Raw genomic sequence first — 16,432 nt, 5'->3', positions numbered from 1 at the left:
ATTTCCCTAATGTGTCCATTTGTGTGTTTGTATTTACCGGTATTGATACATTTGTCAGCTAGTTACCAGCCATTTGTTTTTTGAGGTAGAACTGGTCTCGAGCAAACTATCCTAGTACATTGCTTCATAGATTAGACAGTGACTCAAGGCTCAGTGACTTGGTTGTTGGGGTGCCATTGTACTGGTTAAGATTGTATGGACTGTTACTCATAACATCTATCACAGGTTTACTCAAATAACTTCATTATTTACCTGCTGCTGTCATATATTGCTTAATGCTGATTTATAGTCTGTGTGCTGTGAAAACGTACTGATGAATCTCTCTTTAAGCAAGCAAGTAAGTCAGAAAAAGTGAATCCTTGTTTCAAATCGCTGTTATTGGTTTGTATTACAATTGGGTATGCACGTTACGTCAAACATTGAGAACAAGTTGAGTTCATGTACGTTAACTCTTACCGCTTACTGCACATGCGTTTGTTTCACTGTTAGAACTACTGCGCTTACCTCCTTGCTCTATAAACCAATAATTATGATTTGAAACTGATTGTTTGTTAAACAACTTTTATTCTAAATGTTCAGTTGAATATTCAGTTGGCACGGTAATATTATGATGCTACACAATCTTAATTTCATTTTATTCAATTTCCTTTTTTGTTTAAAGTGAAATTCAAGGGTATGTTTTCACTGCAGACTATAGACACTCTTCTAAACACACCTTCGTATGATATGAATTTACTATGATTTAGTGTTGACGGCCATATTCATGGTTTCTTGGTTGCTGACTGTATGTTTACCTCTCCTTCAGTGTGCTTGATGTTACGAGTTGACAACATCACGGTTGACCATCGACAATCTCTATCGACACTGGCTGTGGATGGGGCCAAGATAGTCTACATGCCTCAAGAAGACGATGTAAGTTGAAACTAGTGGTAACTAGTTGTAAACAAGTAGCTTTATATGTTGATCAGTACAGATAAGACAGAGCCGCAATGAAGGCCAAGTTATGATGCTATGACTAATCTTATACTTTCATGAACTTTTTTAATTAGTCATGGTGCAAAGAAATAACTTTTGAAAAAATATTAAGTTATCATTTGTTGTATGATCTCACAAAAGACATAGTCCTCAAAATGATATGAGTTCAGAACATCTGGACCATGAAATACACTGTTTCTATTATCTGCCAAATAACAACATTGCCTGCAAAGAGGGAATTGGTCCTAGAATTAAATTCATGGATCTCAGATAATCAGATATGACAGGAGGTGTTTGCTACGGGATAAGCATATCCTCTTCTGTTTGTTGCAGTGTTATATCAGTGTTAACAATATTGGTGGGTATGACTGCCCCAACACTAACATTGCTTTAATGGATGCCCATCCTCGATATCTCCAGGGCATACATTCCGATAAGCCTCCACTATGTCCTGGTTGCATCTACAGCTCAGTCTGAGGAATTTATTACCTCCCTTCACCGGTCTTTTCAGGTGTCTACACTGGGAAGTTGAGCAAACCAATCACAGCTCTCTTTTTGCTTTTTAAATTATCTAACCAGTTAAACTTGGCAACACAATTCATGCAGATGTTCTCTGAAAGAGGTAGAAGGGGCTCTTGCATATGTTTTTTTTTCAAAGTTTCAGACCTATCAATTCGTCTGTATAATTTCCCCAAAATCTGAGTCACTGTGAATTTGGCAGCTGCAGCACTATCTTTGTTACACTGGCAAGCTTGGTTGTAATGAGGCTTAGCCGAAATTATCAGACTGACCTGTAGATGCATCCAGGATATGGTGGATATCCATCGGAATGTATACCCTTGAGACACTGATGATTGGTATGGCATTGTTAGGCCCATTTGCAATTGTTTTCAGCAGGAAGGAGGGGCAATTTTTGAGTAGGTTGAAGCCCTGGGCCTCCTTTCATAAAGCACAAAGGTTATTGTAAGACATTGTGGTAACCTTAGAACAGTGTTAAAGAATGGGAGTTAAGGTTAACCTTGGCTGTGGTTGCTTTATGAAAGGAGCCACCTTTGTATTAGCAATGAGATTAGCAATATCATGACACTGGACAACAGAAATGGATTTAGTTGTAATGATGGGAGAATTGACCCTGGGGTCTTGATGAGAAATGCTTTAACCACTGGGCTACCCCATCATACAACACTAAGGTAGATTCCAGAAGGAGCACTGTTAAGGGGAGATCACTCTATTACTGTGCCAGAATATTCCCTACGGATGTGACATCTTGGTTACTGTTCCCCATCTGTTGTAGATGTTGTTTCAGCCTGTGTTTTACTCTGCAGCAGTACACACTGACCCGGTCCTGTGAGTTGACCAGTCCAGCCGCTCAGATCAGGGAAATACGAGTCAAGGTCAAGTCTGCTGAAAAGGTAGTGTTTCTTTCACAGTAGTGTATAGAGTGTCGAGTATAGAGGGTAGAGTGAGTGTGTGATTGAGTGAGTGAGTGAGTGAGAGTAAATGAGCATTCCAGTTTTAGCAAAATTCCATGCATATACTTCAAGACAAAAGATGGTCTACATTAGCACACAGCTTCCATCTGCTATTTTTACAACAGTTGATTTGTTCTGTATTTATTAATTAACTGTCATCCTCATTCATTACCTATCATCCTCATTCACTACACAATTGGTATCCGTGTTACTGCAGCCCAGTGTTCACCATGTGTCCACAGTCTTTTCTGGTTAAATGTTTCAGGAGATCCAGGTACGCATCATGAAGGAGCTAGGGCTTGTGTGGGCCACCTCCTATCACATGTGTCTGTACAGTGTCCAGTTCCATGTTTCAGGAGATCCAGGTACACATCCTGAAGGAGCTAGGGCTGGTGTGGACCACCTCCCATCACACGTGTCTGTACAGTGTCCTGTTCCATGTTTCAGGAGATCCAGGTACACATCCTGAAGGAGCTAGGACTTGTGTGGACCGCCTCCTATCACATGTGTCTGTACAGTGTCCTTCTGTTCCATGTTTCAGGAGATCCAGGTACACATCCTGAAGGAGCTAGGGCTGGTGTGGACCGCCTCCTATCACACGTGTCTGTACAGTGTCCTTCTGTTCCATGTTTCAGGAGGTCCAGGTACACATCCTGAAGGAGCTAGGGCTGGTGTGGCTGGTGTGGACTTCCTCTTATCACACGTGTCTGTCCTTCTGTTCCATGTTTCAGGAGATCCAGGTACACATCCTGAAGGAGCTAGGACTTGTGTGGACCGCCTCCTATCACATGTGTCTGTACAGTGTCCTTCTGTTCCATGTTTCAGGAGGTCCAGGTACACATCCTGAAGGAGCTAGGGCTGGTGTGGCTGATGTGGACTGCCTCTTATCACATGTGTCTGTCCTTCTGTTCCATGTTTCAGGAGGTCCAGGTACACATCCTGAAGGAGCTAGGGCTTGTGTGGACCACCTCCTATCACATGTGTCTGTACAGTGTCCTTCTGTTCCATGTTTCAGGAGGTCCAGGTACACATCCTGAAGGAGCTAGGGCTGGTGTGGCTGATGTGGACTGCCTCTTATCACATGTGTCTGTCCTTCTGTTCCATGTTTCAGGAGGTCCAGGTACACATCCTGAAGGAGCTAGGGCTTGTGTGGACCGCCTCCTATCACATGTGTCTGTACAGTGTCCTTCTGTTCCATGTTTCAGGAGATCCAGGTACACATCCTGAAGGAGCTAGGGCTGGTGTGGCTGATGTGGACTGCCTCCTATCACATGTGTCTGTACAGTGTCCTGTTCCATGTTTCAGGAGGTCCAGGTACACATCCTGAAGGAGCTAGGGCTGGTGTGGACCACATCCTGTCATATGTGTCTGCAACAAGCTCTCCTTGACTTCACCCACCTGAAGGCAATACTCAAAGGCAGGTGCACTTATTGGTTGGGTTGTGTTGAGATGGGTTGACTGTGTGGCGTAACTACCCAACGAAATTATTGCTTGTTATCTGGAGCTAGTACTTCAGTGGAGGTGGGCATCAGGTTGTTTCTTTTGTAATGTTATGCCTAGAGACAAACTGCTTCATAGCCAAGAGAGTCTATTTAGACAGGGCACAGATGTGAGCACAATCTTTCAATAATCTTTTAGTGCTTGTTTTAGTAACAAGAACTGGTAAAATTCTTAACTTTCTGTGAATGGTGTTTAAATGGTAAAGACTGAAAATAATAAAGAATGTTGGGTAAATAAATTAGATTTCAGTGACAAATGGAACCATCATAAACACATTATGAGGGAATGTCAAAAGGTATTTAGCCTAACTATATTCTTGAAGACCAATGCTTGTAAAGTGTCCTTTTTGTTCTGAAGGGATCATTAGCAAATCCAGATATAGAGTTTCACTTATATGGGGAATTTGGATCACAAGATATGAGTAATCACAACACATTGGGGTATAATATTTGTAAAATAATTGCAGAAAATGAAAACGATATGTTATTTGGTACCTCTTGGATAATGGCATGTCCTCAGATAATATCATTTAAAGTATTGTTCAGAATGGCCTTGGATTAATTCCCGTCATCAACAGCCAGATTTGGACTGCTTGATTTAGATGTAGACAGGGGCTGTTTTGTAAGGACACACCCATTTTGATCTTACAAAATCATTGTGTCCTGATATTCAAACAGGCACTGTTTACAAAATATTAGGAGCTGACACTTGTGTGACGATTCAGTACTTAGATTGAACCCTTAGCATCATGCAATAATAGTAAAAACATTAGAATCAGTTATGTCCCTATGATTATGTCGTCTGGAAGGGAGTGAGAAGTGTCTCCAAAACAAGCCCTTTCAATTAACATGATGAGGGAGTCACTTTAGCAAGCAATTGTAGTTTCAAATTGCTTTTATGCACTTAATATATAAGTTTGATTCTAGCGGACTTCTACCAATCTAAAACACACAATGTAACACACAATGTGTTTCTTGCATGTTTTGTTCCCTGAACTTTATGATGCATTTATTGCAGATTTTGCATTTTTGGGGGGGTACCAAGATAAAAAGTCAAACAACAAGGGGATTGTGAGGCTGAAAAATAGCAAAATCAATTTGCTTGATTTTCACAGATAATGTATCGAAAAATAAAACACAAAAACAGCTTCATTTATATCATTGTCTTGGTGAGGTTCACTACTTTTTGATATCCCCTGGTATAAACCTACTGTTTACTTTGTTTTGTTTTTTCTATAAGAACTACCCAATGATATACTCTTTGTTCCCAGTATCGCTAGACATGTAGTCAGTAAACATCCACGTTACCGAGTAACTCAGGTCCAAGCTATAAATGATTACTTTTTAGCTTCCAACAATGATTTTGAAGACTCATCATGTTTTTTGACAGCAAAAGAAGACAATCTTTTGTCACCCCCCACGTCTTCCACTAAAAAGTCTTCCAGTGTCTGTGTGAATGTCCTGGTACATGCTGAGACCAGGCTATCCCTGCAGCTGTCTCGAGGACACAGGTAGGTGTCCGGATGAAGCAGATTGGTGAGGACACAAATGTATGTCTAGAAGAAACAGGTGTCTAGATGTATCAGATAGGTGTTCTCTCGAAAACAAAGGTATTTATCTACGAGACACAATTGTATGTTGAGATGAAACAGGTAGGTGTGCATGTCGTTTGTCCTCAAGCATGAGCTTATGCCTTGGCTATGTTATAATTATATGATTTTCCTCCAGTGTCACCATGACGACAGACAGCATCCTGCTGACCTCCACTCTTCCTGACATGTTGATGGAAGTACAGAACTTCACTGTGCAGTTTGACGAGCATCGGATAGTCACCATCAAGGTAGGCCTGCCATGTCCTCAACGGAACTCACACTGCATCTTTACAAAAACATCATAGCAAACAAATCATATTCTTTGGTCTTTGACAAGCATTCTTTGTTGTTTTTGTGGATATGGGTGGTCCAGTCATGCCATGACAGATTCACTGTGGTCATATGAATAAAATGTGTGTGCTCTTTAGGCTTTTTGCAGCAGTAGATGTACCTCAACAACATGTAACAAGTTGTCTTATATTCAGAACAAGTTGCATCATAACAGTGTTTAAGAAGGAAAAAGGCGAGTAATTTGCCATGTGTGTTTTTTCAGGACCTGGTAGTGGAAACTCTCCAACCGTCAACACTGAGTGCTGTCCGACAAGGGATTCGGAAACTCACCCTCCCCACAAACAAAGCATGGTAAGTACTAGATGACCATCTGATTGTCTGGCTCCTGACCTTAGCTGAAGTCATGGATCTTGGATCACAGTATTGCCACAAAAGTCATTTCAGATTAGTCATATGAAAACAATGAGTATGCTTTAACTCTGTAAGGTGTATTACAGAGTTTACAAACAACTTGACTTACAGAGGTTGAGTATTTGGAAGAAAAACGTTTTTTACTCAAGAAATTTATGATAGAAAATCTGCTGCAAAGGTAAATGAAAATAATTGATTTGTGCATGTAAACTCATAAGTGTGGTTTAAGTGTGACTTAGTATTGTTATTGAAGGAGCGAAATCAACGAGCATTTGAACCTTGATTTCTGTTTCAGGAGCATATCATTTAACAGTTTTGAGGTTGTGTTTCCCTACAAGTACAACTTTGCTGCCTGCTTTGAGGAGGTAAGACAGCACACCCTTTCTCTTATATGTTTCAGCAAGATGCACCAATTTGTGTTGACTGTGGCAGATACTGTGTCCGTCATTGTCAGTAACCAGCATTAGTTCTTTGATGAGAATTTTAGATGTTGAGTTGATGAAGAATGGTGACAGTTTTATGGATACGCAATTTGTTCTGTTAAGGTGACATTTGGACATAGATTCTAATGTCGTTATCTGAATTCACAGAATAAAAGAAGCTGTATGTCCGTGAAAATTGTCATCATTCTTCACTGAAATTAGTGTCAAAAGAAAACATTGTCCACTTGCATGAATATTCTGGAATCATGTAAATCATGAAAGCTGTCACTATTCTGTTGTCATTATTCTGTTGATAAGTTACTTTTGTAGTTGTGTTTTCTTATTACTATGGTAATACTTTTGGCCTCCTTAATCTCTTTCGAGTAATATTTAACAATGATTCTCCTGGAACAGTAAAGATTTACAAAAATGTATTGTATCCAGTTATTGAGTATTATTTGCAAACTGTTGATCACTGGATTGTCTGGTCCAAACTGGATTATGTACAGACCACCATCATATTGTTGGAATGTTGATGAGGGATGAGTTGAAACACCAACACCAAAAACCGAATACAGATAAGCTTCAGTACTGATGTGCCGTAGGTTTTTATAAACCAAAGTCATTGTGATGCCTACATGTGCTTTTCCAATGATACAGATGAATTCTTCCAAGCAAAGGCATTCTAACCTTGAAGTTGTTCCATCGTAGGTTGTGAACTTTGTGAAATGGCTGAAGCTGGTGCACCACATTAAGAAGAAACCCTTCACTGTTGACAGTCCCCTCCCTCCGGACCTTCAAATTAGAGTCAAGGTGAGCAATGATTGTATACAGCTTCCGATCAGGGCACCGCTCCTCAAAACGATCATAGTGCCATGTCAGTGGTAGGTGTATGTTAAAGTATGGTAGTTAGGATCTTCTTAGTACTGTGATCGCTTTGAGTAACGGGACTCAGGTGTGTATTTGTGTCAAATCTGTGAAATCAACATCACCACGATTCAAGGTTTTAGTTGTCTGTGTTTGTCGAAAACCCAGGACCCTGTTTGTCTTACTGGACCTTTACTGATCAAGGTCAGTATAAGAAAACTTAGATTAAGTTTTCCTTAGACTGTGATCAAGATGATATGTGTACATGAACAATGTGTAATGAAAGAGCTGTGTCCTGCCTGTTGTATTTAAACATGTACTATGTTGTGAGTGCTCTGTGGTACACTGTGGTACACTTGGTGCTCTGTGGTTAAACCTTTGTTTCTATTCTGAAACTGAATGTTTACTATCTCTTTTCCAGTTGTTCAGTGTACAGATCTGTGATGACCCCTTTGAGGTTAAACTTGGTGACAACTATGAGGTATGTAGGAAAGCTGTAGTACTGGCTCGCTGTGCTATAATCTGTTGTCCAGAACTGCGGGAGAATTTTTATGTCATTTGATTTGTTTCGATCTTATGTCATCCTGTCAAATTGGATTCGATTGACGTTGTCGTTGGTGTGGTGATTGCATTGTGATGGATCTAGATTGCTTGGTGAAAACCACCACCACAGTATGAACAAAGTAGGAATTATGATCAAGGCAAACTATGATGTGAGGTGAAGGGAAGTGAAATAGGTTTTAAATGTTATATTCAAGTTTATTGTGCTTAAATAGCTACATACATGCTTACATGTGTACATGTCATTTATCATGCTGTATTACTCGGACACAGTATATTGACTCTGAATAGGTCAGTCCTGGTTTTTCCACATTATGCTGAGAGTGAGGCAGGACAACAACAAATACCATCTTTTACCATCTGGGTAGTAACATCTAACTATTCCAGGTACAACTTACACATTTTTATGATGGCCAATGCAATAAACTTTATGAACTGCATCTTCATGATAAGGTGTATCTGTGTTTCCAGCTGCTGAAGGACGAAGGGGAACAGAATGAGACGCGGCGGACGCTAATGGACAAAAAGATTCTGGAACTGCAGAGAAATAAACGAAGGATTCCTTGTAAGTAGAGCTTTTGCATCATTAATCTGGGACATCAAAATGAACAAAGTATCTGGTCACTAAATGCAGCGTCAGTAGACAAGCTGGTTCATGATCACATGTGTCCCTCATTGTTAGTGATGGTGTTGATGTTAATGTGGTGGTGTTCATGTTTTCTGTCAGTGGACAAGCAGGAGGAGTTGTACCTGTCCCTGGCCAAGCGGAGTGCGGAGGTGTACATCCAGCGATGTCAGCAGCAGTACAGCAACACCCCCATGAGGACCAAACTGTTCACCTGGACCTTCGAGGACCTGGAGATAACAGCACTGGCTGACCGCTCCTACCACGGCAAGGAGAACGTTGTCAAGCACATGCAGCAGGTCGATCCTGACAGGTGGGCCAAACACACAAATGTGTCTTGTGTTGTGTTATTTTCACTCAGACACATTTATCCTTTTCCACTTCATGTTGAGATCCCACCCAGTTTGTGAAACAGTCTCTGGACTGTAAGCCTGAGACTTGTAAAAATCCAGTATGGCCAGTAAATCTCCATAGTCATTGACCTGACTTGCTAGTGAATTTTCATGAAGTCATGAACACTGACACCCTTGTTGATATTTTGTAATCTTTTTCTTCGTTTCTGGGTTCAAATGTTCGGTGAATTATTTGTGGGCTAGTAGCTTAAAGGCATATCTAGCCCAACTGTCTAGAGAAAATTTGAAACACCGATCTCACCAAAGAATAGGTGGATGACTTATTTCAAGAGTTTACTGAGAGTTTCTAGGGGTTCTCCACTGTCCATCACCAAAGCACATGTTGCCCAGGCAATAACAAGATGTTTATTGTAAGAAATGATCATTATGATACTTCCCAAGTTCTAAAAGACGCCTCAGATAATTCTCCTTCAGCAAGGGGGTTTGTTTAAAATGTGCCTCTGCTCTCACCAAGCAGTGACTGGGTAAATGTAAGACGAGATGGTTTTGTGGCTGGTAACTTTCTAAGGCCTCACGTAGATCTTCAGTTGTGTACTCCCACGGGAGTTGAGAGTAGTAATTGATTCTACGCTGATCCTTTGACCTGGGTAAAATAATGCTTTGAGTGTGTGCCTTGCGTAGTGAGTTTAGTGCAATGGATGTTTCTATTGTCTTGAGTGTAGATTCTATAATTATGATTCAAGTAATGATGTTTTAGAACTACCTGTGAAGAAGCGTACTGATCCTTGGCTGTAATACTGAAACTAATGTCTCTAAAATGCTTTCTGATTTTGAACACATATATTAATATACATCTCGTTAAACAACTGAATTGGAAATAGTTATCATAAATCCTTATACAATTTGGTTGTATACATACGTCTGTGAACTGTTTCGTGTTTGTTACCCTTAAATCACCTGTAAATTATGAACGATGAATTGGATGGATGTGTGTGATGTGACTCGATTGGTGTTCTAGCCCATACCCTGATGAGGGTCTAGAGTTCTCCACATTGTGGTGCCGAAACGTGAACATCAGCATCAGATCCTGGGTTGTGAGACTGAGAGACTACTCCCAGCCAATGATAGACGTGGATGACCTGAACATGTGGGGCTTGTTCATGGCTGCAGAGCAGGAAGGAAACAAGAGAGGTATGCAGCTAAATAGTGTTCATGTTATATCCACTTGATGGAATTAGCCCTGCTACAAATACTGACTGTAAGAAGTGACTTAGAGGATCTTGTGGACGAGGTGTGAAGTGGTTGATTGGATATCTTACCTTGATGATGTCAATTGATGCTTATTATATACTTTTCAACTTTTGATAGGAATTATCAAATGTATGATTCTATTTGAATATAGACCTTGAATCAATTTCATGAAAGATTCACACTTATTTGTTTGAGTGGCATTCAAGAAGTTGCTGGTATAGAGATGACACCAATTTATTGATCACCAGTTTCTTTATTTTAACATGTCACTGCACATGGATGAATGATATAAACAGGATTATTTACAAGCCACTGTCTTATAAATGAATTATTTCCCAGATGTTTTTTTCACCACCAGGCAGAATACATAGATTTAAAGAAAGTCTGAAAGTAATTTCCTAGTAATTTTGTTTTTAGCCAGGTAGTCATGCTTTCAAAAGCTTTCTTTTGGCCTTCAGTGTAGGTCATTATCTGTTGAGTAGCCCTGTTTTCTGTGATATTCAGCCAGGCGGTCATGTGTGGTTGAGGTGGATGAACCATGGGGCAACATGTCGGTAGAGAGAAGCCTGCCCCCTCTCAAATTCTTCTATGATCTCAGCTGTGGTGAGAACATGTCTTTGATATCCTGTCAGTCTTCTTACAAGTGTGTTTCGGATTGATTGCATGTTCACTGCACAAATAGTTTATGTTTGAATGTGAAGGACCGTACTTATATGATATTGAAGTCGATTCTTTGGTAGTGTATTTTCAAAGATGTTAGCTTTTTGATATTTACTTTCACATACTGTATGTAGGCAAATTTGTAAGGAAATGCAGTGATGATTTAAATGAAATATATATGTAAAATTTACTGCTGGGACATTTATTTTAAATGACATTTGAAGCTTTAATGTGACCATCAGATGAAGGTAAAAAACATATGAAATCATCTGCTTAAGGTGACCCCTCCTCAAAATTTCTAGAGCTAGGTATATACGAACTTACTTTTACACAGCAATATATGGTATTCAAATTCTAAATTTGTATGTATGAGCAAAGATCATTGGCTGAAATAAAGCTGAGTGTAAACAAAAATGCCTAAAACACCAGTCATAGGCTAAGGATATCTGGAGCAAGGCGTTTTCATGTTTGATTATGAGGTCTTCCCTACCTGTTTATGGTCAAACATTCTGCTGTTTCTGTCCTGCAGATGTTTCCTCCTTCACTATAGCGTACGGAGTATGTTGGGAGCCCACTGTTGCTCTGTTCAATCTGTCCATGGATCTCATCAACAAGCCCTCCATCGACCCCAGTGCCCCGTTGCCCTTCTGGGACAAAATTCGTCTGCTGATGCATGGACGCTTGACCATGTCCATCCAGAAGATGAGCTGGCAGTATCATGCCTCCTTTGACCCCTTCAACACTACAGAACTCATGGACTGGACATGGACAGGGGTCATTGTTGACTGGACAAACGGTCAGTTTTGATGTGGCTTGATATTATTATAGTATCCAGGGCTTAGATTTTGGAAGCTCTTTTAGGGCTAAGATAGTCGCAAGTCAGTGTTAATATATGGCACGACTTACGACTATCTTAGTGTTGAGAGAGCATCGAAATCTAGGCCCAGGGATTTAGTTAAGATTCCCAGAACCTCTGATTGTTGATATTGGGATAAAGTATCAAAATTATCATCTATTACCCGAATGTTTAGCACAGGTCTGAAGGAAAATTTCATGAATTGAAAAGGACCCATGAAGATCTGGGTTAGAATTTGTCTTCAGTAACCCATGCTTGTTGTTAGAGGCGACTGATGGAATCGGGTGGTCAGGCTCGCTGACTTATTTGTCATATGTCAACGTATCCCAGTTCTGTTAATCTGCTGCTGATTGAGTGGGTATTAAACAATAACTCAACCAAACTGTATACAGGGTGTAACTGTGAAGAGGTTTCACTCTATTACAATATGTTTAAAATGTTTTGAAATACTGACTGTTTGTATCTCCCAGGCAAGTGGGTGTTGAAGGGTGACCTTGACGTGTACACACGCACCGCCTCCAAGTACGATGATATCAGACTTCTGCATCTGCCCAGCGTGCGGTTCTGGTCAGTGCACCTGTTTTTAAAATTTAAACCTTTATTCACTCGAACTTAATCACAAATACTCTTAATGCAGCACAGAAGTCCCGATATTCATAAAGTTTGAATTTTTTTCTATTGAAATGGACTTTATATTATTTGAAAAAGGTTTTACCACAAACAAAACATTGTTAGGTGGACAAGCAAAATAAATTATACAGTTCCTCCTTTTGCCTAAGGAATTATACTATTTACAAATATTCCAGACCCACCAAATTATTAAAAGATTGGTCCCTTAAGTTAAAATGTTTCTTAGCGTGCCATGATATCTGACCAATGACTGTGCAGTGTTCGCCTGGAGTGGCTGTGTCTGGGCGGGGCTAATGATCATCACTCTGTCATGCCATGTGCCCCGGATAAAGTCCCGGACTACTCCATGGGGGTGAGTACAACATCACCAGTCAACTTGTATAACTTGCAGTTCTAAATGTACACAAATTTCCGCTTAAAATTCATATTAACAGAATATGTTAGCATGCATATCTCTGCCATGTATTCGCCAGTAAACCAAATTACTGATCTGGTTAGGGATGATCCAGACTTGATCTTCTACGCAGACATGATAATGCCTCCTCCTTTTCTTCTACATGGGTACATTTGGGATGACACCAAAGGTGGCCCTGAACTACTGTTTCTTTTAATAATTGTATTTTTCATCATGCAGTAGTTCAGTATATCAAGTGCGAACTGTCACATGCATGTTAAATGTACTGTTGTTGTTCTACTATCCAGGAACATGACTCATTCCGAGCTTTCCGATCCGAGAACTTGAACCTGGACATAAGCCTGGACACCAAGGACACGTCAGAGGATGACCCCCGGATACCCAGCTGCACCTGCTACGCCAGCACCCTACGCTTCTTGGACAAGATCAAGGTGGCCATCTTAAATCATGACATTCAGAATATCATTGTCACGTTTATTCATTGAAAAAGGGAGATTTATGAATATATAAGGAGACAGAGTATGTAAATATTGCACTAGCAATACTATAGAAGACGAATATCACTTCCTTCTTGTCTGTCCAGCATATGATACTCTCTGTAGAAAATACATGAAAGAATTCTATTTTGTGCAACCGTCGATTGATAAATTCTCCTCACTGTTGACTTGCTGAAATGAAAAGGTGATCCAAAATATTGCAAATTTTATTCACAAAGCTATGTTATCCAGAGAACTATTCCACAAATGAGATGTATAGGGAGTATACATACATATATATGATATTTTGAAGTGAGTAATTTGACATGATACTATAGTATACTTAGTGTGATCTATGTATATGATTGATATGCCATGATAAATGTTATAAGATTTGGTACTTAATATGTGATATGATATATTATATGACAAGATATGAATGGTATAATGTACTATGATAGGTATAGTATGATACAATATAGTATGATACGATTTCGCATGTTAAAATGTATAGATTATGATATAGTATGACGTGATATGGTACCATTTGATATGATATGATCTGGAATGACACGATATGGCATGGTATGATATGAGATCAAGTTTTCATATGATTTTTATATGATGTGTAATGTGATATGTCTTTATACTATAGGCTTGTGGCCTTTCAGTGTTGAAATAAAGAAAGATTTCACGACATACCCTACAGTATGCCCATCAACCCACCCTTCTCTAACATGCTTCCAACTCCCGTATACATTAACATAGGCTCACAATATTCAAATACTCAGTGGAACAGAATCTAGACAATCTTTCACAAGCATGAGCAGCTCACATTGAACATTGCTTATTTTGAACTTCTGCATGTGCTTGGGTTTCATATTTGGGCCACAGGGGTGTTTCAGGATGTTCCAAAGATGATCCCATGTAACACAAGCACATGACCTTTTAATACCAGTCTAAGTAGCAGGAGTGTAGACAATCATCTGTTATTTTTATGCAATTTTGATAATGGGAACGTTTCAGGATGTTCAAAGGATGATCCTGTGTAACACAAGTACCTGTTGTTTCTTATACTAGTCCAGATAACGTGAATGTGTCAGGATGTTCTAAAGATGATCTTGTGTAACACAAGCACCTGTTGTTTTTTTATACCAGTCTAGATTACAGCAGTGTTTCAGGATGTTCCAAGGATGATCCTGTGTAACACAAGCACCTGTTGTTTTTTATACTACTCTAGATTACAGCAGTGTTTCATTATGTTCAAAGGATGATCCTGTGTAACACAAGAACCTGCTGTTTCAGCAATGTATGTTCAGCACCACCCGGCCGGTCAGACGAGGGAAGCTGTTTGGTGTCACAACACCCAGGAAGCTGCAGCTGACTAGACACTACAGGTACACCACAAGACATTAGAACATATGTATATTTAGGGTTACATTATCTCAGAGTTTGATTTAGTCATTTACAACCTGCTCTGATGCATGTTCAAAATGGCTGGTGCAGATTACCTCTAGTAACAAGCTGCCCCCAGTGCAGGTAACAGTGAATCTTCCAACATCTTAGACCGGAGTTGCCAACCCTATTTGGGGCGTAAGTGCAATATAGGATGTCAAAAAGTGTGATGTAGACCCTAAAAGTGTAATACTTGTCTTCCGGTCGCTTTGATATAGTGCACAAGGAATATTCTCGACGGAAATACACATCACCAATCATTGTGATTAAAAAAATATTGATGCTTTATTTCTGTACAAATTAATTGGAATGAGCATGATTCCAAGAATAAGCGATTTCTATCAATTTCTCACCCCCTACATTAGTGTGTAGCGAAACGCTTCCTTGTAAAATTTTATCCACTTCATTCATTTTCTTAGAAAAGCATAATTTTTGCATATTAAGTGTAATGGCCTAATTAGTTGGTCAAAATCATATTAATTATGTCCACTGAGTAAGGGTTGACATCTCAGTTAGAGCTGTCATTGTTCTCTGACATTATTGTATGGTGCAGCCAAACCTATAGGTCAGGTAACACCCTGTGCAGGTGCTGATGAAAACCGAAATCGTACACTATGGCTACAAGTTCTTTTCCTTTTTCCAACTGAGTCCCAGATTCTGAACATACCCCCAAGAGTGAGACACCTAATACATGCCTTGTAAAATTAGTGATCAAAGCCATTCTGATATATACGAGGCTGAAGCAGTAATTTATGAGGGAGTGATAACTAATACATTCTAACTTAATATTAATTTTCCAGAAAAATCAAACTACACGTCAACTTTCATCGCTTTGAGATTTGTTACAAGATGTCTTTCTCCAACCAACATGGTGGTGAGCTGCTGGCAGACTCCTTTGTTCTTCACATGTGTAACAAACTGACACTGGTCCCCATAGAGGACGGGCTGTGTCACCGTCCCCGGGCAGACTGGAGTGTCCGCTACCTCAACTGTGAGCTGGGCACCACCAAACTCTGGTTATGCAAGTCTCGAGCTGACCATGAGGAAGAAGTATGTTTGTTGGAAGGTTCTCCCTTTGTAGTCCTGCCTCAAATAACATGTATATCTTGGCTGGGGTAACTTAATCCTTGATCTGACCCAACATATATGAGGTCTTTGAAGTGATATCCATAAAGAAGAGAATTTTATGGGTGTCAGCTTCTTTGTTATGAGGAGCACAATATCTTGGAGTACCAGTTAATACTTACTCATTCATCCACCTCTTAAGTCATTTACGATTTAAAAAAAGATATTTCGTGTGAAAAATTCACATCATTCCTGTGAATCGGTCTATCTTATTCTGTGCTGTAGGATGATGACATTATGACAGAGGTATTTGAGATTCTACTATTTCTCCTCTGCATGTTTTACATATACAGTTCTGACTGTGTATTTCAGATGAATGTATCTATTAGAAATCCCTTGGAGAAGAGTTTCTTCATGAGCATAGCAAGGTAGGTGAAAGGGGTCTTTTATGGTATGTCTGTGGAATCATTGCCCCATGTACGACTTTTTCATGCATTGTGAGTGAAACTGGTCACTATGAGGCTGGTTTGTAAGAGATGACCCAAGGGATATGGTG

At 39.8% G+C, this 16,432-nt stretch overlaps 1 protein-coding gene across 1 annotated transcript in view; it reads left to right on the top strand.

The window, feature by feature from the left end:
- The window catches only part of LOC137298557 (protein hobbit-like), a 59,211-nt gene that overhangs the window by 19,719 nt on the left and 23,060 nt on the right, over positions 1 to 16,432 (top strand). Inside the window, exons 18-37 of the mRNA XM_067830860.1 lie at positions 806 to 912; positions 2,301 to 2,387; positions 3,753 to 3,864; positions 5,337 to 5,457; positions 5,675 to 5,786; positions 6,092 to 6,180; positions 6,536 to 6,605; positions 7,374 to 7,475; positions 7,951 to 8,010; positions 8,562 to 8,655; positions 8,818 to 9,028; positions 10,087 to 10,259; positions 10,824 to 10,922; positions 11,509 to 11,775; positions 12,306 to 12,402; positions 12,724 to 12,817; positions 13,168 to 13,311; positions 14,662 to 14,753; positions 15,612 to 15,861; positions 16,249 to 16,304. Coding sequence (XP_067686961.1) covers positions 806 to 912; positions 2,301 to 2,387; positions 3,753 to 3,864; positions 5,337 to 5,457; positions 5,675 to 5,786; positions 6,092 to 6,180; positions 6,536 to 6,605; positions 7,374 to 7,475; positions 7,951 to 8,010; positions 8,562 to 8,655; positions 8,818 to 9,028; positions 10,087 to 10,259; positions 10,824 to 10,922; positions 11,509 to 11,775; positions 12,306 to 12,402; positions 12,724 to 12,817; positions 13,168 to 13,311; positions 14,662 to 14,753; positions 15,612 to 15,861; positions 16,249 to 16,304 — 2,437 coding nt within the window. The remainder of the gene's footprint in view (positions 1 to 805; positions 913 to 2,300; positions 2,388 to 3,752; positions 3,865 to 5,336; positions 5,458 to 5,674; positions 5,787 to 6,091; positions 6,181 to 6,535; positions 6,606 to 7,373; positions 7,476 to 7,950; positions 8,011 to 8,561; positions 8,656 to 8,817; positions 9,029 to 10,086; positions 10,260 to 10,823; positions 10,923 to 11,508; positions 11,776 to 12,305; positions 12,403 to 12,723; positions 12,818 to 13,167; positions 13,312 to 14,661; positions 14,754 to 15,611; positions 15,862 to 16,248; positions 16,305 to 16,432) is intronic.

Source organism: Haliotis asinina, chromosome 1 (genome assembly GCF_037392515.1).
Source record: "Haliotis asinina isolate JCU_RB_2024 chromosome 1, JCU_Hal_asi_v2, whole genome shotgun sequence".
In the NCBI taxonomy this organism is placed as follows: domain Eukaryota; kingdom Metazoa; phylum Mollusca; class Gastropoda; order Lepetellida; family Haliotidae; genus Haliotis; species Haliotis asinina.
Note: the sequence above shows the minus strand (reverse complement) of the source record. Positions and strands in the feature narration are given on the sequence as shown.